Consider the following 26,350-nt stretch of genomic DNA (forward strand, 5'->3'; position numbering starts at 1 on the left):
TATGTCAATCAAGCAAGTAATTAATCCTTCGAATAGAAGGTGGAAAAGCACTCGGAAAAATATCGAAATACACGCTGCCATGCCGTGACAGAATTGAGTGAATCGGTTTTTACCCTGGAAAAAAATGGATCGCAGCTAAAAGTAATTTTTCACATCAATCGTGGTAGCTGCTGAATGAAATTCCAATTTTCAGCTGCATCTAGTTCAGGGGACTAGAGGAGTATTCACTTCCTGTTACAAACCCTCAGGAGGTCTACAACAAAACTAAAGTTTTCAAATTATCTCTATCGTTTAGCCAATCAGAACCATTCTTCCATTGACAAGCGCGAAGTTCAAAGGTCAAATCCACAGCGTGACTCATGGTAGGTCCTTTAGTTGTTGCAGCGTCGCTGTAGCATGGTGTCCAGTCGTCCTGGAAATGTCCTTGAATCTTGCTTGTCCATCAAAAGTCCTAGAAACTATCCTTGAATTTTTATTGCGTCCTGTCAATATTCTATTTTTAATGTCCTTGAATAACATGAAAATGTCCTTGAATTTGTTAGGGATTTTTTACTGGACACCATGCGAAGGCATGTTTTCTCGGAAATATACATGTTACAGCACGTATATTTATTATGGTTTTGAGGCTGGATTTGAATCCGAAGTTTTCCAAATATTTGTGCAAGATTCCTTGAGGTTCGGACCTGACTCTCCGGGTCAAGCCGTGACATCGATAAAGTATGGCATGCAGTCGAAAGAGACTCCACGTCCCGTGATGGTTTAGTGCGGAAAAAAGGACAAACTATCTCCTCCTCGAAGTGTCCTGGGAACTACGGCGCTAACTTGTCTGAATTTATATACTCCATTCCTTCTTTTTGCTATTTTTCTTTATTCAACCTTCACCACGTGAGATAGAGCGTCGTTGCAATGGGGCTGCTCTATCACTGCACTGTGGGGTAAAAAACGTTTTTACGATGATGCGTATTGCTCAGGCACACTACTGTCGTCTTTCTTCCGTCTCCGTGCCGTTGCTGATTCGAAAAAGACTACATCAAATTCGTGAAAATCGATAGTAATCTGTGAACTAAAGTGTGTACACTAGTATGGTCCTCGCATAGAGTTAGAAAAAAATTTCATGACGAAGCCTGTCAAATCGCTTCCAGATGGAGAACAAAAAAAATTCGCTACTTTTCCAGATTCTCATTTCATTCCCACTCTCCCTATTTCAGCGGGAAGTTACGAATTATGCAAAAATATTCTCATTCGCTATATCTTGTACTTTGTTTTGTTTTAAGGTTATAAAATGAAATAAAAATCTGAAAAAATTGGAGGATTTTTTAATTTTACCATTTGGAACTGATTTGACAGGTTCCACCACGAATTTTCTTTCAACCTCATATAAGGACTACCGTAATGTACAAATGGGAACTGGTGAATTCATCCAACTCTGTTCCCATTGAAGATATCTTAACTTATCGGTTCTTGTAATGAAATTGATTTTTCTAAAACTGACTCCACACGCTTTGTGGACTGAAAAAAATATTAGATTGTGTACCAAGGAGGCAGAGTAGGTCTTATTACGTCGGATATTGCAAGTACGCGAGGTGAAAAAGACTTTGCCTTCATGTTGCACGCGATACCGGCTTTATGCAACAAAACTGTGGTATACTAGTTTCTTTTTTATAGCGGAGTACGAAAAAGAGCAATTAATATCAGGATGTAAAAGTGCACTTTTACGTACTCCGTGGCTCTTTTTTTTGTATTGTCGCTAAAACAATCACCTTTACGTCTAGAACCCCGTCAAAAAAATACACGTAAACCTCACTGTGTTAAATAAATAATATTCTTGCATCGTGAAAACATCTTTTTTTCTCCATCACGAAAAAAAAATATCATTTCAGTTGGAACAATCTTTCACCGTGAGAAATGATAGCTAGGAGATACTTCGTGTACTTAAATCTGTTTCCGTTGAGGTCGCATCCCGGATTCGTTAATCAGTTCGTAGGAGAAATGAGACAAAAGTTATGTGATGAAAAACTGAAGAAGATGATTAAGGACGATATACTCAATATTTCGTAGAATTATCTTAACGCGTCTTTGGTACGGCCCTCGTTCACCAGTTTGTTTCCCACGGACATCCTGCTGGTAATCGTTGCACCGCTTTAACGTTAACCACCGAAAGAGGGAGAGAGAAAAAGAGAGTGTGTGTGTGTGAGGGAGAGAAAGAGAGATAGAGGGAGTATTCGTACCCTCGTTTGCAGGAATCGCCCTTTGTTGTAATCTAGTTAGACGCTTGCCGTTAGTTACGCCGGCGATGAATAGCAGAGGGAAATATTTTGCGGATCCGTTTGTGTTCTATCACGACGTGCGTGTTTATTGCGTAACTGCAGGATAGAACAAATTCATCTATTGTACACTAAATGACTCATATGGACCATCGATGAATTTATATGGATGAATCTGCTCTATCATAGAGCCCGGGCTATAGAGCCCGGATTGATTTGTAAATGTATATTTTTTATTTAAATCATTTTCATTCCTTATTTGGTTCTCTGAATAAAGTATGATGTTTGAAGCCAGTAAATGCAGTTTCTATTTTCCGTTATTTTTGTTTCCATGCTTTAGTTTTTCAACTCTATATCATATGTAGGGAAGAAGCGGTCAAAATGGGCCCCCTGTACAATGAAATGGAATTTCAACAAATTTCAATAACGCTTCAAATGTATTTTTATGCCATAGACGAAAAACATGGCGTTGTCGAAGTCGGTCTAACGTTATTCATCCCTTAAGCGGGCCCATTTTTTACGCCTCTCTGAATTTTGAATACATATTTACCCAGGCCCTACGTACGGGGTTGGCGTAGACTTGCACCTACGTACCTACTATCACCTGTCTGCTAATAAGTGTTGACTGAGTTATCGACGGGCCCACCACTACGTTGACCTGTAAGGTCGTCGCTTCGTCGAGTGCCACGGCAAACGGTGGAGGACGCAGCGTTCTAGTACTACAGCGAAAACCAATTAGCGGATTCGCCCAAGGTGTGCTGTTCACCGGTCCGTATATACGTATACGTATGCCGTGTAGCGTCTGTTTAAGCTCTACCAAGAATTTCGGGCCATAGACTCGTTCGCGAAATGTGCCTTCCGATTTTGTCGAGCATCGCGCTTTCGTCGTATTTCGATCCTCGCTTACGATCAGAAATACGAGTCTCTGACCCGCAGCTCGTCAGGGTTGTTATTTATAACGTCAGGTACTCGTCCTTGCGACCTAATAGTCCACCTGTCCGTTCGCGCTGATGCTTTATCAATCCTTCCTTGCAAGGTTGCAGTCTAGGAAAGCAGCGTGAAACGCACGAGCAGCCATCGTTTACGCATTGGATGACGTACTTTATTTCTCATTTATCTCTCTTTTATAGTTAAAAGCGGTAGCTGCTTCACCGTTGCAGAGGTAACCAAGTTTGTTATATATGCACCTACCTCTCGTCCGCTGCTTACATGCGCCATGCCGCCATTTTGTTTTTAATTTCAATGAAAAAATTCTAACATGGTCTTGAAACTATAAGTAATAAATCCCACAAACTACAATTGCTCCAAGTGCTTTCACGTTCTTCAAAATAAAAAAAAATCGTACAAATAGGTATGATCTTACACCCTCCATGCTGTACCCCCCACCCCCTGCCCCTTAATACCCAACGCATAGTTCCGATTTCTTGATAACTAACGAGGAGAAGATAATTCCTGGAGGTTCATGACAACTGGGGTTGTCACACACATCGTGTGAGTATTAACGAGATTCAAAAGGTGCAGACGGGGCAGTGAAAACCCGGATGGTAACTGGCTGACATCTACTTATTGTTAGTCAAACTTTGGATAAACAAACTTTTCCACACACCCATTTCAAACCAGCATTAGCCACCGACGAGCTTAACAAAGATTAAACTTCGGACTAGCAGGGACGGTATGACCTTTGTCGTGCATGCTCCAGCAGCATGGACTACAAAATGGGGCAGTTTCACGGTGGCAGGATAGGAACTGGTTATACGAACGTGCGAAGCGAGAAGTATCGCTCTGTCGAGTGCTCTGAGAAATGAAAATACACACTCGAATCAATTTACTCGTGGAATGAAGTGACAAGCATCCTCTTACGTCAAGGGACGTCCGACATTTAACCAAATATTATTCGAAGCGAGATAGCTTCGAGCTGTATCGATTAATACGTTCAACGCGGCGGCACACGTGCCTATAATACACACTGTAAGCTGCCTAGCGGCGGCTAGCGCAATTTGCTGCGAACATTCTACGACTGGGACAGAACACCGCGGTAAGAAGAAACTGAGACGAAACTTTTCAGATCTCGTTTTTGCGTGGTCGCACTCCAGCTTTCAGTGTCGGTCTTATCCTGCGATTGCAACTGACAAGAAAGGTATCCCAGGTCGATCTCGCCAATTTGATTTCTTTTCTAATATGTCATAGTAGGCGAAAAACTAAGTGACACGTATTTTTTTTTATCTACCATCACCACCTTAAGAGGGTAAAACCACCCTCCAAAGTAAGGCATGTCGAGGGGCGATTTGGCAGTTTCACTCACAAGAACATGATATTTTTTAACCAATCTTACTGGAAAAGTTTTCTCATAACAAGAAATAAAAAATGTTATTTTATCATTGAAAAAAAAAAAAAAAAGCCGCTAAATCGCCCCTTGAGGTGCCTTACTTTGGAGGGTGGCTTCAACTCCTTAACGTCTTTAGTGGCTGATAAGAAAAAAATACGTGTAACTTAGTTTTTCGTCTACTATGACATATTAGAAAAGAAATTAAGTCGAAGAGATCGACCTGGGATACCTTCCTTGTGGGGAAAAAAATACACCGTATCTGTAATTCTGTATATTTGTCTACGGAATAAATTTGACACCCTCGATGGTATGGAGTTCAAGTATCCAACATCGCGTAACGTTATTCAAGGGAGTCTTTCAATGGCACAGGAAAATGTTTCAAAGACCTATCCTCTCCTCGCAGAGACGATGGCACGTACCGTACAGTAATCGACGTACCTGCATTGTTCAAATGCCTTAACGGAGAATGGACCGATTTTAAAGTTTTCTTATTGTAAGAGATTCCTCCAACCGTAGTTAAATTCAATTACAAATTCTTATATCTTTCGTTCATAAAAATGAACAGTTTTCTTGATTTTGACAGTTTTCGGTGATTAGCGAGGTACCTTGAAGCTAAAGATCTTTGCGGAAGACAACTTTCTCTCTCATGCATTACACTGAATAGAAATGAGCATCCGGATGATTCAAATTGGAAATAACAACCGTCACAGCAAACCTCTGCATCATCCACAGACCGCCACGTCATTTCATATAATGCTGAAATAATGTATTCAATCTGATTGACAGAGACGTGAATGGAAAAGTTTTTGTTTGCAGCTGTAAATTTTCTTCGAGCATACAGAGATTCGAAATTTTATTATCACCGGTAAACATTGCTTCAATTTATTCCACTCCAAAGGCAGGAAATTAACGCAGCTGGGGTAAATATTCTGCCACCACGGTTGAATGCGTTCACTTTTAGTTGAACGAGAAAAAATAATATCCACGCTTCCAACATTCAGAGGTACTGCAGAGAGTAAGTATCGATAATATCAAGGCAAAGCTTCAATAAGTTTTTTCATAGGTGTGACTGAACCGTATCTCGTGAAAATGAAACAAAGCAATTGTTTCAACGTTAAAACTAATGGACCGCGCAAAGAAGGGGGGAGAAAAAAGCGAGAATCCTCCAGACTGGAACCTCGACTCATCATCAGCGGTGATACACCAGATCCATACAACCAAACATAATGAAGTTCTCCAGTAGAATGGTAAAATCGATTTGCCGGTTATCTTGAACTTGAGTGAATCAAGATTAATATTTACGACCGATCAGAAAGCTGGAATCAGCTCCGAAGCAGTTGATCTATGCGGTATATAGCTTTTGTGTAAAGCGGATCACACGCATATACCTGTGGCTAATTTTGCGGAGTGATAATAGAATTGTTATTATATGCTTATCCATTGTTTCTGCGTTTGCCAAATGCCATTGCACCTTAAACAGACTGCCTTGGTCTTGAGGGAATCGTTCTTTAGTCGCAAGCTTCAACTATCGAAATTGATTGTAGTAGAAAAATGTGTGCGATATATTATCTTTGTACATTAGGGTGGTCCATGACAAGGTCATTTTTGAATTTCGACTGTCATAACCCCCAAATCGGCTCCAAATAGTTCAAAAATAATTCGTCTTGATTGCCCGGTATGATGATGTAAATTTTTTCCGCAGATATTAGCACTAATGCTCACCAAAACCTCCCGGTTACAGATTTCTGTGAGCCATATTACTCTTACAATAAAATATATACTGAGAATGTGTTCGAAACGCGTCCATTTTAAATGGGGAAATAAATCCTGCTGGCGGGAGGGGTTAGATTTAAGGTAAAGATCTGAAAAACTGAGGAATTATTTTTGAATTATTTGAAGCTGATTTGTGGGACTGGACGGTCGAAATTCAATTATGACCTTTTTATGGATCACCCTAGTGTACATTGCAGATGTAGAAGATCATAGGAGAAGGATAACGAAGGTTTAAAAAAATTCTGGCGTCACAATAGGTCAGGTCAAAGTCAAAGCAGTACAATTTCTCAGCGCTCATTCCGCGCAGGTGGTTCTAGAGCAGATAATTAGTTCGCAAAGCAGTTAACTTCGCACCTCTAGGTCTTGCTTTAGGTCATAACAAGGTCTGTTTATCGCCTGCTCCATACGCGGCGGGTGTAGCGCCGGTGTACCCAGAAATAAATGAATAGATCTGATTAGATCAAAATTTTGATCGTGTGTAAATTATAACTCAGAGATGCAAATAAATTTGATTTGATTTGAATGCATACAATTGAACTAGATCTATTATTTCGGTCTATAAATAATTATACGTACAGTTGGATAAGATTAGATAAACACAAGATTTGGATTGATTTTTTCTCAGGTAGTGTAAAGAAAGCATGTGGAAAGAATTGAAAAAATATGAAATCACGAGCTTGTCGGAGGAGAAGGGGAAGGTGTTTCATAACCGTACTGGTAATCATTAATTCTCGGATCGTGAAGCGCGAAATACGGAGGTGACGTTAATTGCAGTTTCTAGAACTCATGCGGAAAACTATAAATTCGCCATAAATCGTAGGGATAAGCGTCTATGGTGAAGGCTCAATCCTGTGTCAACACACGTATGTGAAGTCATTCCGCCCACCAGGGAGTCAGAAGTTAACTTCGAGTTCGATAGATACACCTAGAATACGTCGTAAAAGAGAAACTTCTAGAAAATCAGTTCAAGGCTCAGCAAATCTCGATGTTGGCTAACGGCAAGTCAATTTCAAACTGCTTCTTCTTTCTGATCGAGCTTACCTTTGATTCATAAAATTTATTCATGGATTATGGACATTGACTTTCACCTTCACGTACAATTTCGAGTTGAAATGTTCCCGCTGGTGAACTTACGTGGCAGAAATAAGTTATTTAACAAGCGACGCGAGCATTCAAATGTTTAATGGTTTTGAAACTTTGTAGCGTGTGTAAAGTTCGCTACGGAAACAATTGTTATCTTCAAATAACAAATCCTTGCAAGCGATAATATATTTCGTTCAATTGAATATGAACAAAAAAAAAAATGTTTTTTGAATGTACCCATGTGGGCAGTGAGTATTACGGGTGTAAAGACTGTTGAAGATCTTGCAGCCCAGCTTTTGTTTCAACCATTCGAATTTTCGGTGAATTACACCATGTCAGTTGTGTTGGATATATTATCACCTTCATCTTCTGCAAAAGATTCAACTACGAACTTTAGTTTCAAGGCTAACCTTATTTCGATGCGCATTATTAGTCATTACGAATTATTACCGACTTAGCCATAGATATCAGCGGCAATCGATCGTGATCTTACCGAGAGAGAAGAATCAGCGACCATTCGACCCTCAAGCGGTGTTGCCGTTTCTAGTACAATTGTACTTTTCCACCATTTTTAGTAGGCCGGCATACTTTATAATTTTTTAGTACATTTACACCCGTATTCATAGTCCTTCCTTGAGGAACAAGGATTCCTTGTTCTCATTTCACGTTTCATGAACAAGGAACCCTTGTTCCTCAAGGAAGGACTATGAATACGGGTATTAGAGATATTCTAGTGAATTAGCATTTGTTAATGTGGATTGCGAATTTTACCCGAACAACGATCAGAAATACTACTCCATGATCAAGAATATCCAGTATGGAAGAGATTGAAGTTTTGAAAATGTATTTATGCGAAGACGAATTCCGTAAAAATGGTTACTTTGTACAGTTTTTGCGTTAAAATTTAAAACTTCGAAAATTTCGTGCACTTTTTGTAGGCTACGCATGCGCATTGGTACGCTGAAAGAGACCTTTCCGTGTGTTGCCTCACTGACAAGTGCGAAAACAATGAAAGCACTACCTGGCGGCAAAAGACATAACCTCACAATAGTTGAATTCCACTCAGTACATTCTACCACCTATCTAGTACATTTTTATTTTTTCATAGAGCTGCTACATTCTCAATTACCAGAGTGGCAATACTGCCCTCAAGAACTAATTACTAAACCTTCGCGGACGTGGAAGGTTGGTTACGACGCGATTCTCGACCCTAAAAGTCACGACTCAGTTCTCGGGAAGGAAACTTTTTGTATCAGAACAATGTCCCTTTTTTGTAACGTATCATTTATGGAGTCCCCGATGTTATACGATGTCTCGCGATGAGGTCACATCGTATTGTGCGCTTTATTGTTAAATTTATCTTTCAATACCACTTGTAAGCAGCTTTCGCCTAATATCCTTGAGATTGGCGCACTTTTCTGCGCAGTACAATTTCGACCGTTGACTGTGTAACTAATTTAACAAGCTCTACTCAAACAAGCTTAACAAGAGTCAAAAAACCGGCCCAGTCTTGTACATATATCTGTGGACGTTTTCGTTAGGGCGGCAGAAACTCTTTTTATACCGTCTGTTGCCTCCTGTCGCTGTGGTACCTTGCGAAAAATCTATTAAACCTTATGAACTTGTTCAATGAACCTCAATGGCATAAGAGTCATTTTCAAACATCAGAAAAAGAAAACAACAAAATTACCCTTCGATCCCTTTTGATTTTTGTGGGAATTTAAATTGCGGCATTGAAAGGCATCAGGGAGGCAAGATAGATGAATTCTTTGACGCACGTTTACCAATTTATTTCCAATCAACGTGACGAAAAGCTTCACAGACGTAAAACAGGTCGGAAGGTAAATTGAATAAATCTATTCTGTAACTTGAAAAATCCGATATTATAATACCGACAGAAATAAAATATTGATATGTATTCGTACGTCCGAGGTACATCGACGTACGACTAACGTTACCGATTGGCAAGAAATTTAACCCCAGAAAACTCCATAACCATTCCCAGCCGAAAAAAGAAAAGTCTCCTTAATTGGTCCTCGACTTCAGATCTAAACATTGAATTACGTTCCGCTAGGCCATTGTACCTTTTCCAGCGCAGACATTTATCCCTTCGAAAATCTCTTTGGTAATATACTACGTCTATCCCCAAAGATATAAAAATATCCTGAGAAATGCGAGGAGCGAGAAAGCTTTAACCAGTTGGCAAGCTTGGGATATAAAACTCTAAACTTAATTTCTCCGCCCCAAACTCGGGCAATTGTACAACGAGTTAATGTATGACTATTCTCTCCCTCGGTATTAAATATCTACCGCTGTCCTTTGCCAGTGAAAAATAATGTTTACTTTCTTATCCGATAAAAACAACGGGATGTTTGTTCGGTGTTTCAGTGGTGGCGCGGTGCCTCGTCGTTGGTCTGGGACGTCGGCTGATTCAAAGTCCAAGCGATTCATCAATATGACGAGCCTCTACCGAGTGCTGCTATGGATGTGCTGGTTCCTCGTTCTTATCGAGTGTTACGACGAGCCGAAAAACAACGACGAGGACGACGAGAGCTCGAAGTTGATTCGCATCACCGGAGACATAATCCTGGGGGGGATATTTCCTATGCACGAACAGGTGAGGCGATTCTTGCTATTTATCGAATTCAGATCGCATTGCAGTTCAAGTTCAGAAACGAAAGTGGATCACGTCCCACAGGGCTGATAGCCATGTGCTTGCGCTGAAAGGGTCGGTATTAACTCCATTCAAATCTGATCCAGCCGAAGGCTTATCTCAAAGAGAATCTCACGGCTCGTATACCTTTCCTCTCGTTAGGAACTCCGTAAAAGCTCAACTTTCACGAGATAAGCTGCAGACAGAGCAGCGACGGGCTTTGTTCGTGTCAAACGCTGCTCTAATAGGATATTGCTTGTCTGTAAAATCAAATAGCTATCGAAACGCATAGGTGTACATTAGGATGATCTAAAAATAGCGGATCCAATATGGTGGACCAAAATCCCAAAAGTCACTTGATGTTGCCATATTGGACCCACCACTTTGAATTTTGTGATTTCGAATTCAGATTCGTAATCAGCGACCCAAGAAACCACCGTATACTAAAATTTCATCAAAATCGTTCGGTAAATTTAACGTGATCCTGAAAGGGTCAAATGGGAAAAGCCACCCTCTTAAGGACACGGGTTAGAGTTGAGATAGAAATTTGAAAAAATTAAGGCAATATTTTTGAATTATTTGGAACTGATTTGGTGCCATAGGTGACCGGTTGAAATTAAAAAATGACCTTTTCAAGGACCACCCTGGTGTACATACATGTATAGAGAAAGTTGGCGAGTTGAGCGGATGTGTTTTTCACGCACAAGCTCATGAAATAATCGATGGGCGAACGCAGATTTAGGGGGCGAATAGGCCGCGTCTTACGCGGTCGTTAATTTCTGCAGATGAAATTCTTACGCAGCCCTTTTTTTTACCTTTAGAAAACTTGAGCAAGCTTTACCCCGTCAGATTTTATGGACGTGTTTGTTATCCGCCTTTTCACTCTAGCGATTTCGCTGGTGGTTGGGAAACTTTTTAAGCGAACAGATCCGAGATTCCACCACGCGGCCGATGTATTCGCCCTTTTTCGTACATTCCCTTTTACAACGGGATACATATTCGGGGAAGTGAATATTCCCCGTCAAAGTCTTGGAGTATACCTTCCGAGCCACTAGTCAAGGTTGACTTTATTCGACTTCAGGTGCCGGGAACCATGGGCCAATCTCCCTGCGGAGCAGTCAAGGAAGAGAAAGGTGTTCAACGGCTCGAGGCGATGCTCTACGCCTTGGACGAGCTGAACACCGACTCGAGCATTCTGCCCAATACCACCCTGGGCGGGTTGATTCTCGACTCCTGCAGCAGCGACACGTATGCCCTCGACCAGAGCATGGAGTTTGTCCGATCCTACATGAACCAGGTTAGTTGACGAGTTTATTTTCTCTTCCGAACCTTGGCAGCTTTTTCTAACCATCTTTGCTCGTAGGAGCAAATCCGCCTGCACGCCATGTCCTTAATTCTACGAACAGAATTCATTCCCGCGGGGTGGAAGAACTTTGAGTGAAAGACCGTGTTTTCCGTCTCATTCCTGAGGATTCGCTAATGAAGATTTCTCAATTTAGCACAACCCTTGACGAGTAATGGGCCTTTGAGCTAATATTATAGGATGTTTATGCCTCGCTTAATATTGGCTTTTAGGCAGAAACTTCTTCACGTTCTCGGGGGACGAGGCGCAGGATTGATTTCCTCGTATTTTCAAGAAAATAAAGCTCGGGGATACATGCTCGAAACAAGAAGAAAAATGAGACGAGCTTGTAGCTGACAGGGAGCCTTGCGGAAATACCTTTGAAGCAATAAATTAATATTGATCTTATCTTTTGTTTTGCTCATCCCTACAACATACAGTCGGGGATGTGTTTAAGTGAGCATTGAAGGAAGACGTTATGCTCCTTTATCCCTCTGAAGAGGATTATTCTGAATGAAAAACAGAAATCCCAAGCGGATGATGCGTAGTTGTCACCACCAAACCTTAAACTCACAATCGCCCGAACTTCGTACCCCATTAATTGTTTTTAATCGATCTGAATGTAGCACGATCGCGGCGGTTCAACGTTGAACAACACTGAGTTAGGCTCGATAGCTAAACTTTCTCATCATCATTTTTTAAAATAACATTGGCTGCCAGGTTACATCGCGGCAAAGTGAGCCTCGCCATAACTCAACGTCACTTTTAGCCGAGATCTAGCTAAGGATGAAGAGTAAAATATTCTCCCTGTATATCTTGCAACGGTAGCCATGAATTCAACGCTTTACAGACATTTCTCGTGGCACATGTAGCATACGGGTCGACCCTCGAGCACAGAACCTCATCTATATATTTCCGAAAGGTAAGACGTATGTATGTAGAAGTTCTACAGTTGCCGAATCTCTTGACTCCAACCAATACTCATCGGTATATTTTCATGCCTGCTGCGCTTGAAGAGAAAGGGAAGTAGTGTCTCCAGTTGCAAAAGGCGAGTCCTAACCTAACCTAACCTAACCTAACCTAACCTCCGATTACTTTTAACCTTTTCATACATAATTGTATACTTTTTTTTTTACACGCGATTCACTTGAAATTTTCCATATATGGGTTTAAGGGGTAGCTGATTACGGATCTAAACTTGAAATTCGAAAATTCATAATGGTGGATCCAATATGGCGCACAAAAAACAATAAGACGAATAGTTTTGAAAATATTCTATAAAACTTTTTGGTATGCATCAAGTTTGTGTTAAAATTGGAATTCGGATTTTTATGGTAGATTAGCAGATAGTGTTTTTTTTTCGTGGAAAAATACGAATTTCGATCATTTATTTACACGGGATATCTTCACAATAAATAAATAAATTAATTTTATATTTTTTTAGGTTTGGAAATATTTCATCAACATGTGAAACCAAAAACTCAGCAGCTGTTACCAAAAAAGTAGTTTGACAAGCAAAAATCGATAAAAAAAAAAGTTGGAACGCTGAAAGTCCAAGCGTGAATCAAAGGGTTAAACACTCTAGTTCGGACATACAGCATTGATCATCTAGCTCTCTTGCACGCCTCTTGTTTCGCTCGTGTACTGATATACCGCTGCAGACCGAACCCTCGTAGAACACGAATTTTATTACCAAACAAACACCCTCCTACGGCTGTTTATTTAGCCTGCGAACCGTTACGACGGACGTGAGGCGGTCATTCTTCCCGCCCTGTACTCCTTCCTATTGACCCGGCATCTTCTACCCACTTGAATATCCTCCTCCACACCTGCTACCCAGAAAATGGATACACAAATACAGGCAAAACGCCGGGCCAGATGCACCGAGCTTTCTCGGCTCCCCCCTCCATAATCCCTGAATGACCTGCGCCCTGCGCATCACGTATCGCCTGCAGCTTTGGCCTGAGATTCCGCCGCGCGTATTCACACTGTAAGCAGATATTTCAGAATTAAATCTGAAAAGTGGCTGCAACGGCGGACGTATGTTAGGTACTCTGCTGGCGGTTGAAGAAGGGCCCGGCGATTACAAGTGCCTACTCTCGACGAAAGCGTGCGGCATCAATCTATGGCCCTTGAAAGGGTGAGAGTGAGTCGGCAAAACAATGAGCTTACCAGAAACGAGGCTTCTAGCTCTTTCCACTAACTATATAGGATCATGTTTTCACTTCCGCTCGCTGCGACGTATACGTACGAGTGTTGGCTACCCTTTTCCTAACTCAGTTACGTAAATTGTGAAACAATTTTATACAATTTGAACATGATAATTGCGGCTACCCCACGCTGATTATAATGCAAATCCTTTGAAATTCCGTAGAGGTTTTGAAGTTGACAAATCTTCCGTCCGAGTAATGATATTCAATTCACCATTGCCCTAATGTTACCCTCAGGACCAGTTCCCGGACCCTAAAACGTTGGGATACCTTCAAACCCTCGACCCAGCAAAAGAGCCGCAAAGAAACGGGCATAGAATCCGAATCACCAGAGCGTGAAAACATGAGATTCAGACTGATCCTCAATCGGCTGGACTTCGAATATTTTGTCCAGTAGGGAATTTCCATGTCGCAATTCTCGCCGTCACTGAACCGCCAGTTTTAGTCTTAACGAAATTTACTAATGACCAACTCTATATGGAAAACCGTGTTCTCTTACAGTAACTGTGTTAAGGGTTAAATTATAGTTTATCAGTGAAATATCAATAAAGGTATCAACCATCGCTGAAATAACTATCTGATGATGGTGGAAGTACAAGACCTATCTGTGCCCTGATTGCATTTACCATCTTATCTTAGAAATACCGACTGACGATAATTACGAAGTTCCTGGTAATGCAATAAGCGTTAATAACAGAGACTCTCCAAGCTTGTCCCATCATCGTAAAGATTTTCACGATTTTAACACCGTTAATTAGATAGTATTCCTTCCGACCTGGCTAACTTCGTACGTACAATCGTTCCGGTATAATGTTTCATTTTCGGTCAAACGACTGTGGCCTCAACTCCACCAAATCATTGCCGGGCTTTATTTGATCAGAACTGGAAGAATTGTCTGACGTGAATCTAAGGCAGTCTGATTGATTCTGGTGGCTTGCGGCGAGCCAATTAAAATTAGCGCGAAAATAACTTCTGGTCAGCTGTTGTAATGACTAGACAACTTTATCAAATTAAAGCTACGGGTGGTGAAATTCATGATTTAACCCTTTGAATTACACATTATTGTACTGAGCCGACTTTTATAACAAGACACTATTCTTTTGGTTTTGGGGTCACTGATTACAAACATGAGATCAGATTTCACAAATCCAATATGGCGGACGAAAATTTCAAATTATCATCGAATACGGTCAAAAAAACTCTATGCAGGGATTTTCAGGGATTAGGTGGTGATTGGATCCGCCAACTTAAATTTTATAAATCCGTTTTCAGATTCAGAGTCAGGAACGCCAAAATGTATAATTTATGTAAGACATGTATGACTATGACTCAAAAGGTTAATTCTTCCTTATGATCGCGTTTCACTGTGGCAACTCATTCTGTTCGTTTTGAAATTGCAACGGTCAACACGGGGCTGCTTCTCGCGGCAGAACTTCTAGGCTATATTTATTTTTTCTTTTATTTTGCTAGCCCTTGTATTTTTCCAATCAGGTAAGAACGTGAACAATCGAAAACAAAGCCAATACCATGTATTATTCAGATTAGTTCACTTTTCGTGTACGGTACTCGATTGGAATTTGCCGTTTACAATGTTTATTTACCAATGCGCTTCTGGGTGCAACTTGACTCGCTGTGCGTCGCGCAAGCAATTTACTGTGGACAATTAACACTCTTCCGGAGCCATAATTACTGCTCGAGGCAATTTTCAGAGCAATGGCTGTACTATTCACTGAAAATTCACAAATATGGAGAGCGAAATTTTCACACGCGAGATCCACGAGTTTTCCCTCCGTTCTATACCTCAGCTTGCTGTATTAGATTACAGTTATTATCAACCCATCGACGGTTGGCCCGACGCTCTAACGACGAAGAGGTTCGCCACGATCGAGTAGCTGTGCCAAGTAAAAGTAGAGTAAATCTATTTTTCAATATATCCCAATGGCTGGAAGAAATTTCGACGGAACGAATCCATTTGGTAATTCGTTCTGATTCATGAAAAGTTCACGACGTTATATGAATTTTTTGCGCAACAACTTTGCTTCAACTTTTTTATTTACCTGTTAATTAGTTTTTGTTTTCCAGTCGATGTTTGACCAGCTATACCTACTTGACGGTTTACCACATCGCATTTGCGTGGTACATATTTAACTTGCCTGCGGATTTCAACTAATTGTACCATACCTCTCCTTCAGCTGTCGGGCAGCTACAAATTTCACCCTCGGAGAAACTTTCCATCGCACCTGCTTGTAGCTTCCCACAGTTTATAGAAATTCAATTGATTTCCACGCTTCAGAAATTTTTACTCTCACAGACGCGTTACTTGTCAAAGAAAAAAGAGCTGTCGAGGTCTAAGGATGGCGTTAAGCTGCATGGAAGGTAGTGTTACACGTGCAAATATTATGTCATCCATACCATGAGAAATGGTATTTATGATGAAAAGTAAAAAGGCGCAGACTGTAAGGATTCGAAAACGGTTTTTGACGGGGGAATCTGCTCTAGATCATCGGCATTTTTTTCTAGAATTATGAATTCTCTTACATCAATTGATTATCCGACAGAATGCGAAGGTTATGTTCGTACCTCTCGATCACTGATTCAAACCTTTATTTCGCGTATTGATGCTGGCACGTTTCATAATTTTCGGTTTGCCATCGGCAGAATGTAGCTGAGCTAGAAACGGAATGACGGGGGACTTGAGGTCTTGTCATTCATTCGGCGACTTTGATGAAATACGTGCCTATTCACCTGTCGCTTTCGCTGACTGATGCGGAAACCAAGCGAAAGGAATGGCTCCCCATAAGCCTTCAATTGGCACGATTTGTTTGTTTCAGATCGGTTGTTTGAATTTAGAGACACAACCCCGTTGTGTTCCGCAGAGCGAATAAACACAGGAAATTAATCATTTCATTTTGAAAACCCCAGCGTAACCCCGGCCCTAAGTCAAGTTCGGAAAATTCAATTACCTGCAACCCGGCCTCGAAATTTTCTGAGCTAATTAATCAATCCTCTTCTATTCTTAATGACAGGCTTACTCCACGAGCTTGAAAATCTATCGCTTCGTACCTGTTTAATTTCTGTATGTGTTAACGTGTAGTGTAATGTAAAACACGTGAACCGAAATGAAAGTGGCAAATACATAGCCACATTGGGGCAAGGTCTCCAAACTGTGATTGCAAAACTTGGGATGGCCACTTAATTTCTTAAACGAAATAAAAGCATACATACAGCTTGTGTGATTTCAGCTTTCGAAAGGCTATTTTCCGCGATATTAGAAGGTTGAAGTGACCAACGAGCGGTGGAAATTTTCTTGACATTTAAAGGTACAAACATCGCAATACCTCCAATATATGATTCCGCGGTTAGGGTAATGTTTTTTCTCTGAACGTAGGATCATGCCTTAGAACTCGCATAGTTCGACCGTAATTTCTCACGAAGTATGTGTTCACATATTCTACGCATACAGATTTAAAAAGGTGACCGAAATTCGATACAACACTTCTCTCCCCGCACACATTGATAATACGTTAATAAATTTTTCTACAAAGCACCCTGACTGTGTATAACATGTAACTCGTACACGCCTACATCGTCGGAAATCCAGTGTCAAATTTGATTCCACTCGGGGTCCGATTTCACACAAGCGGGTGACCAAGCCACCGTCAATTACTACGCGGGATCTCTTATTAATTCTTTTTCATAAACATCACGTTCAGCGTCGCCGGATTTAGCACCAAACGAGGTGGGCTATTTTCGAAGCTACAGGAACGGAGTCAGATTTCATCCGGGGTTCTCACAGTCTGTGTATCGGTCGTTCTGAAAACGCGTCGGAATTCAAGCAGACGGTGTAAAACGAGCAGCTCATCCAATGCTAACTAACGTCAACATCGCGAATGTAAATTACGTTGAGAGAAATTAAGCAGCGATCAAGACTCGTCTGCCTCGTGCCGGTGGAACTGTATCAACGGGCTCAGCTTACAATTAGCTTCTTCGCCAAAGGATCTCACAACATGCACCCACATTATAGGCCTATCTGCCTACTTACATGTATTACATAGCACACAAACCCCGGGTATTGGCTTTTGACTCTTGACTGGGGCAACTTCCACTTACACATAAACACCGGAGGGAGCGTGTCAAGTGGGATCACGACGATAGGTTTGAGTCGAAATCCCTCGACCATTATAGGTCTAAGGGATTCCAGGGTGCGAGTACCTTCTGCTTCTGTGGACGCGGTAGAACGGCGCAACCTTCTTCACCCTCGGAAAATTAGAAAATAAAGGCCCTGACCCTTACCCTCACCCTTACCCTGTCACTTTCAATTATAATTTAAAAGACGTAGTAGATTACGTATCAGGGATGCAAAGTAGGTAAGTATTTTCGCGTCGACAGTGTAGAGTTTGCAACATATGTCAGCCGGAGCCGAATATTGCAAATGCGTAAGACGTAAAAAACTTTAATTTTATCGGGCACACGATGCTATTTGGCTGACAAAACTAAGGCTTACAGTTTCTTGTTTCACAGTCCTGCGTTCCAAAAACGAATGCGCGTGCACGGAGTATGAATTTGAGCACTTTAAAGGACTAGAATATTTTACGCGCTTTTTTGCACTGTCGCAAAAATGACTAATTTCGAAAAACTTGAAGATACGCGTTACCGTAAGCGAAGCTGTGTTTTCCTGGGCAAATCAGACTGCCAACCAATTGACATAATATTTTGCGTCTACTATTGCTCTACACGTGTATAAGTGAAAACTTGAGACACGAGACGGCAAATAATGAATCTCAATTACCTATCAACACACCAAAATACCTCGAGTATTACCTAACAACTCGCTTATTCTTTTTACTGCCTGCTTCATTTAGTTGGAATTCGTTTCAACCTTTTCACAGAATTTCCTCAAGGTGAAAATTGCAGAATGTACACTATGCGGTTAGAAGAAGTTTCTACATTTTTCTCTACAACTATGTAGATGAGGAGAGACGATTAAAAGATCATTTAGATTGAACGGTAAATTTCTCATTTTTCCATGCATATTGTTGAATCGCTAATCACTTAATCGATCAAACCTTGTTACAACGACGATGAAAAACTAATTTGCCCTATCGAGGATAACCCTTATACTCCAGTGTAAGATCCATGAAAAATTTATCGTGGAGAGACGACCCTTAACATCCGGTTTATTCGCTAACAAAGAAGGTGTCCCAAGTCTATCTTTCCGATTTGATTTCTTTTCTACTTTGTTATAGTAGAGTAAAACCTAAGCGACACGTATTTTTTATTTTTTTTTTTATCTGCCACTAAATACTTTAAGGGGGTAAAACCACCCGCCAAAATAATGCTTGTGAACGGCGAAATGGCAGTTTGACCCACAAGAACGTAATATTTCTTGACCAATCCAACTGAAAACGATTTCTCATAACGAGAAATGAAAAATGCAATTTTATCAATTAAGAAAAAAAAAAAATAAAACATTGTCGAATCGTCCCTTGACATTTCTTACTTCGCAGGGTGGTTTCACCCCCCTAAAGTGTTTAATGGCAGATAAGAAAAAAATACGCGTCACTTAGTTTTTAGGCTGCTATAAAATATTACAAAAGAAATGCAATCGGAGAGATCGACCTGGGATATCCTCCTAGTAAGACACGCGCCCGTCAAAAGCTCTTTACTCACCGCGTGGACACCTCGTGAATACATCGACGAAAACCATGTCGTTTGGAAGGTAGGCGTCGTGACTGTCGTGAGTCCATTAATTCTAGGCATGGGGCGCCCTGTATCACGTCGGCTTCTCGGTATTATGCTGCAGTGGTGCATTTTGGTGAATGTCAATATCGAGTTAGGTACATTAACCAGCCCCACGGAGTAGTAGTCGGCGATGTTTGCTATCGCGTCATATTTAGACGAAACTCTGGAGGCCTCGCATGGCTGCCGTCTACATTCCAATTACGAGCAGCATCGCGAAACACTTTGTTCAATATCCTGAATACTCTAAATTAATACTCTCAAGTATACAATGTACAAACCGAGTCTCCGCCTCGTATCAAATAATTCTATGTTGCTGTTTTTGAGTAGACTGTCATACCTTCACTGATTTTTAAAATACGAGTCAAGTTACCTCAGCACCATTTCTCGCATTTCCAACTCTTCACATCCGTAATATACATTTTCATTCCCGTATTGTGGTTGCCGCAACAATTTCAATCGCGACTCAGTTTTGTTTAGTTTCGAAAAATTGTTCAACTTTCGTCTAGTACAGGCCTCGAAAAATGATACATTCCAGTCCAGTCTCCGTTTTTTCATGGCTTTATCCAAAGGTCAAATCATGCCCAGAACAAATTAACTTCGACTAACGTTCGTTTGACACCTAAAGGAACTGTGACAACAATGCAGTATTATCCTTTATTTCATTATACGCCTGTCGTAATTAACTTACTCTGAGTTAAAATTACGTAAATTGAAAACGTATACGATGTCCAGGTATCGAGGATGTGAGGCTCTGCCAATTTTTTATTTTTTTTACACATTTTAATTCTGGTGTCATAAAACAAGGAAGTATATTATTAAATTATAACGTCATTATATTTTAATAAAATGTGAATAATCGTAAAACTAGGTCTTATAACAAGTCAAGGTAAATTTAAACGAAAGATAGTGCTATATAAGTATTAAAATAATATGTAATTTGGACGTAAGATAGGTAAAGTAAAATGAACAAAATAGAGAACAAATAACATTCATCAATGGGGTTAAACCATTCGATTTTTGTACACTATAGCGTACAATCTTGATTTTCGTATTTCTTACGATTTTCTCGAGATATACTGCATATAAAATAATTGTCAAGTATATGAAGTAGGGGTAAAATTTTCTATTTATTTTATACAATTAGTCTCGCATTACAAGAAAATCGCAATTTAAAAAAAAAAAACTTAATTTCTGAAGCAAATGCCAAACATCTTAAAACCTTCCAAAAAATGTTTCTTCGCTCAAATAAAGACATTTCAAGAAAATATTTTCAGTTTAAAGCGAACGGGTTAAATCCAAACGTTATATTTCTAACAGTGACTATGTGACCCAAGAGATTTGTACATGAATCTTCTTAAGAGGTTATACCTAGTTAGAATTTTTCAAAAATCGATTCTTTTCTTAAATTTCATTTTCGTAATGTACATACATTGAAGTATATACACTGCAAATCTCATGTCGACCCGACAAATATTCTCGAAGTTACGGGCACGTTTGCAAAGTCGCCCCCCGAAGCGTATAAAGTGCTTTTCAAACTTTCAACGCATTTTTCTCAAAACTATGCTTTCAAAGTCGGTGAGCAAGATTTCTCGGAAACTGCTGAACCGATCAGTCTCAAATTTTTATACAAACTTTATGAATATGCATTAATAAATTGTAACGACTCTTGATGAAAAATCCTTGAAAAATTGCTTTTATCGCCCTCTATATGGGCATCAAAAGACTGAGGACTGTCATCTAGCGACTATCTGGCTTCTTTTGTTTCAGGATATGTCCGAGTACAAGTGCGAGAGCGGAAAACCACCGGTATACGTTCCGCACAAGCCAGTAACCGGAGTCATCGGAGCCTCTTTCAGCGTAGTTTCCATCATGGTAGCCAACATTCTCCGGCTGTTCAAGGTGAGTAATTTGTTTTTAAGATAAGTTCTGGGACGTTCCAGTGTTATCCGCTTCCTCGATAGGGGCGAATTTTGTAAAATATGCGCCGACATTTGCTTAACACGTTTCAGCTGGTTGATGGGGTATTTAAAACTTGGCCAACCTTTGTTTGCTTTTTACGTACCTACCTGACTTCAAACTTTCAAAACACCCTCGAGTTTGTCAATTCTCAGCATCCAACTCCCCGACCTCCCGAACTACTAGGCGGAGTTAGGCAAGTTCTTGAAAAGTGGAGCGGTGCGTAAAAGTTTGGAAATCGATTACTGTCGCCAAACTGTCGCAAGTACTAATGAATAATAAAAACAAAAAAATAAAAGAAAAAAAGAAAATTCCCTCGACTCGGCTGAACGGTTATTGCTACAACTTGTAATTTTTCCTCGACGCTAAGACAGTGATCAGGGTTATTCCGCTCTTGCAGAATAAATCGAGTGACAACGCTGGGGGCAAATTTTTATTTAGATCTAATTACGACGTCGCTGCCGTCGGGTGACAAAAATTTCCCCTCTTTCTGGTGAAAAAAGTTATACCCATAACTTTCCTCACGTGTCCCGGCAGCACTTGGCCTCGACTGAAAGGCGTATTAGCTCGCATATTTGTCCCGAATCATCCCTCGGCTGAATGAAAACGCGTCCGCCCGTGCAGCCTTTCACGAATCAGTTGCTCCGAGGGGCTTAGGGTGATGTGGGATTCAACTTTGCAACGCGGAGGATAGCGGCTGGATCCAAAAGATGCAAATTTGATGCCGGATGAGGGCTTCGAGGCGCTGGAATTAGTTGTGAGACAAATCAACGGAGGTTTTTATTCCGAAAGAAGGGCAAAGCCTCGTCCCCTGAACCACGGTCCACCCTTGGTCACCCTGAAAGCGGAGAGTCTCAGCGTTGCCAACTCAAAATCTAGGCGTTTCACTAGCTCGAGTTGAAAGATTCATGCTTTGGGACGAAAGGTCACCAGATTTTTTTATAGTGCCTTTTTATTTATTAGAACGGTATTACAAGTGTTTTTAATATTTGCACGTTCACACTTCTGAATTTACATATATTTTATATTCATCGCAATAAATATATATAGAGTATTCATGACGATGAGTCGTACCATATTTTCTACAAAAACAAAGTTCATAAGAATATATTTCAGGCATTCAGCATGCTTGATTGTTATATTTTTATTACATATTTACATTATGTGTTTTTATTGAGCAATGACAATTGCACATACTGAGTTTGATTATGTTTTGGAGCACGTTTTTCCAATTATTTCGGCGTCGGCACATGTTTTTGCAATTTAAAATGTAGACTGAAGATTTGAAGAATAGGTCGATAATCCCTAGAATCCCTAGAACGACCGAATGCCGAATGCGCTCGAAAAAACCAGTAATCAACAAAAATAACAAAAATAAAAAATTTTAATAACGTGACTAAAAATTAATGCAACGGGTTCATATAGTCACCTGATTGGGTACTGGTCACAAATGAGAAAAAATATCACCGGAAGAGTGTTGAAAGTTATTAAATCTAGTGCGAAAGTCTCTGAGTTGGCAACGCTGGCGGAGAGCGCGTAGTGCCCATACTTATTGTTAGGAGCAGCGATGACCAGGTTTCAAGAGAATGGTGAAGCAGAGGTTGGACGTTGATGATATCATCCCATTCACGAAAGGCTGCGTCAAACAAAGCTCGGAGACGCCACGGCCGAGTGGCGCTTTTTATTGTCATAGCTCGGTTGTCGGGATGGAGAGGAAAATATTACAAGCGGTGAGGATCTTGTCGGGAAAACAAGTTTGGATGAATTGGATTTGTTGCAGCCGCTGCCGCTGCCGAAACCGTAAATACTTCGATTTTCCTTTGAGAGATTTATTTATCATGTATGAATACATACCTACCCGTAAATACTGAATAATGCAAAGATTTTTCGGGTGAACTGACAGGTTTTTTGTTAATATGGAGCAGCTGCTCTGTCCCACTGCTAACTTAAAAATGAAAAATTTATTGAATCGGAAGTAGGACGGCATTACGTACGCGAAATGTTTCAAGCTGCGGAATGGTCATCTTCCAACATTCCGAGACAAGAGATCATTTGCATTAAGATTCTCATAATGTGCTTTTCAAGTCGAGACTCTAGTGCAACAGTTCACCGAGTGTATGAAAAAGAATTATTAATATTTAATCGCAATTAGAGCTGAACTCGAGCTTCTAAGAGCATCTCCAACAGTCTCGAGTAAATGTGAATACAGAGGATTTCCGTCGGAATAGTGCAATGCTTGAATTCCGTTAAATGTACAATGCAAGAAACGCGCGCTATTTCTACAACCTCGTATAAGTGATGTCGAGAAAGCTGGAAATAAGGTGATTCACAAGGCTACTGAGTGCTTACAATAAGATTGGTGAAGCGCTGGAACTAAATCGATATAAAAGAAAATCGTTCATCACTTTCGATACCAAGATCATATGCCTATTAACACTTTAATTCACGCTGGGACGCTCAGAATTTTACAGAATTTTTTGAACTTTTTTTTCCTAGCAATTGTTGTTTATTTGCCATATTGGCTGCGCCATTGTGAATTTTCAAATTTCGAGTTCAGAATTGTAATCAGCGGCCTCAAATGTCCGTGTATGCAAAATTTCTCGTGAACCGCATGCACGGAAAATGTCTGGATGAAAGAGCTAAGAGAACCTTGAGGCCATCACTTGAGGCTCTACGGTTCGGCCCAATTATACACAAAGTCGATTGCTTATCACGTACGCATCAAACGGGGTTGAGCCAAGAATAAATCTATCAGGATGCTGATCCCGCAAGTTTTTCGTTTTTTCTTTTCACAAAGAATTAGGATATCGGGGAGATCTCGCACAAATGGTAGCGCGAGGCGCGGTCGATCGGTCACTGATAAGTTATAGGTAACGCATTGAATCCTCGGTCACAGATGTGTGTCGACATTCACAAACGCACAAGCCTCTTCTGAGATTGCAGCTTAACCATGTTAACAAAATATGAATAGGTTCGGAACCGACCGTGCGAAACCAACGCTAATCATTGCTACCCCAAAACTACAATCAACCATTATCTGATCAACCCGAGCGTGCGATGACTAATGATCAAAAGCTGCTTTCTTTAAGCTCTTTGAAAAACCGGCTCTCGCATTGGTTGGGCCAGGGTTGAAATTCCGAAATTCCGCCTAAATTCAAATTATTTGATGGCGAAACTTGATGTAAAGAAATAAAACTTTTATTGAAACAACAAAATTTCATATGGTCAGAAACCCGCCGGCTCAAAGTCCCAAAATGTAAGATTCCAAAAATTCAAGTTGCGATAGAGCAAGGTTCCGAAAAGTAAAGATCCGATAGAGCAAAGTTCCGAAAAATAAAGCTTCGATAGGGTATAATTCCGAAAATTTAAATATACTCACGCAGCGTAGTTCACTCGACGAGTGGATGTAAGAAATTCGAAAACCGGAAATCACAATAACCAGAATTCCGAACGTTAAAATATCGAAAATCCAAAACAAAGAAAGATCAAAGCGGTGAAATTTAACCGACCCAAAAATTAGCAGAACTGAAATTCTTCGATCATTCGGAATTTCGATGTTTCGGATGTAAAAATTTTCTCATTTTCGCACTTTCGGAACTTTGGCTTTTCGAAATTATGCCCTTTCGGCATTTATTCCTTTTGGAATTTTCCCCTTTCAGAACTGTGCACTTACGGAACTTTGAGCGTCGGGTTTCGGATCATTCGATACTTTGATGTTTCGTCAAAATTTGATTTCTCTACTGTAAGTTTCGCCAGGAACAAATTCGAAATTTAGCGCTCTCGAAACTTTTCAAATTCGCAAATCCAGCCCCGCCCCAATTGGTTGTCGACCGCTCATGACGCGCTGCACTCTGTTTTACTTGTTTATCATCCGTAATTGTTTCTAGATCCCTCAGCTGAGCTACGCCTCTACGAGTACCGAACTTTCCGATAAGAGTCGATTCGAATACTTTAGTCGAGTCGTCCCGCCCGACAATTTCCAGGCTCAAGCGATGGTCGAAGTCGTGCGTCGACTGGGCTGGAAATACGTATCCACCGTCGCCGTTGAGGGTGATTACGGGGAAAAGGTAAGATATGCACCGCACTTACCTTTAACGTGTCTCAATCCTGAACCCACGTCTCGATACGATCATGCAATGATCATGCCATTTCCCACTCCAACACCAAGAACGTTTACATTTGTATCTCATACAATTTCATTGGCTCATTTTACTCTCCAGACTATAAACAGCGCCATCCAAAGACGCATGAATTCTGCTTCGAGTATTGCCGAATTCCTTACGGCAATCTACCGTCCACTACATTTTTATAGCAGTAATTTTTTCACCTTGAAGCTACAGTCAAGAATACATTTTCACCTTCCGCGTAGGTAGGTACTTGTCACATTTGCTGAGCTGTTCCACAAGTCAGTTTAAAACCATGAATTCGCAGATCGTACAAGAATTTTGGGAATAAGCTACCATGCAGTTATTTTCCTCTTCTGTTCCACCGATTGCAGATTCGATTCAATGACGAATAATATAAAAATGGGAATCCCTCGACACAAACTGGCGAATTATGCCGTCGTCTGTCAGGCTTTTACCAACGATGAGGGTGGATAGGGAAATCTTAGATGTCTTCACCCGCGAAATAATGACGTACCGTTCGAGGATCAGTATATATGACAATCCGAGAGAAAAACCAATGGAAATTGATGTCGATTGCTGAGAATCGTTACAAGCATTGAAGCTTTTCCCATCTCCGTCTGCTAGTTATTACGATTTCTTTATAGAAACGTTTCAAGCGGTATCGTTATATGCCGCTATTGTTCTTCAATAAGAAAGTGGACAAAAAATAACGAAAGGTTTGTGTTGGTGTACATCGAGGTTAATGATTTACACAGTCTACGTATACCGAAACCGAAAAACTGCACAAAGTGTATTCCACGCCAAGTCTAACACGGCGTTCGCTCACCGTAGCCTTACCATCGAGATCAGTATTTTATCTTCATCGCGTATATCA

The 26,350-nt window shown here is 40.6% G+C and overlaps 1 protein-coding gene across 1 annotated transcript in view; it reads left to right on the forward strand.

The window, feature by feature from the left end:
• Positions 1 to 26,350, forward strand: part of LOC124218891 (metabotropic glutamate receptor 7) — an 83,658-nt gene that overhangs the window by 18,216 nt on the left and 39,092 nt on the right. Inside the window, exons 2-5 of the mRNA XM_046625790.2 lie at positions 9,835 to 10,063; positions 11,181 to 11,396; positions 21,161 to 21,292; positions 25,237 to 25,416. Coding sequence (XP_046481746.1) covers positions 9,902 to 10,063; positions 11,181 to 11,396; positions 21,161 to 21,292; positions 25,237 to 25,416 — 690 coding nt within the window. The 5' untranslated portion in view covers positions 9,835 to 9,901. The remainder of the gene's footprint in view (positions 1 to 9,834; positions 10,064 to 11,180; positions 11,397 to 21,160; positions 21,293 to 25,236; positions 25,417 to 26,350) is intronic.

This window comes from Neodiprion pinetum, chromosome 5, assembly GCF_021155775.2.
Source record: "Neodiprion pinetum isolate iyNeoPine1 chromosome 5, iyNeoPine1.2, whole genome shotgun sequence".
Classification (NCBI taxonomy): Eukaryota; Metazoa; Arthropoda; class Insecta; order Hymenoptera; family Diprionidae; genus Neodiprion; species Neodiprion pinetum.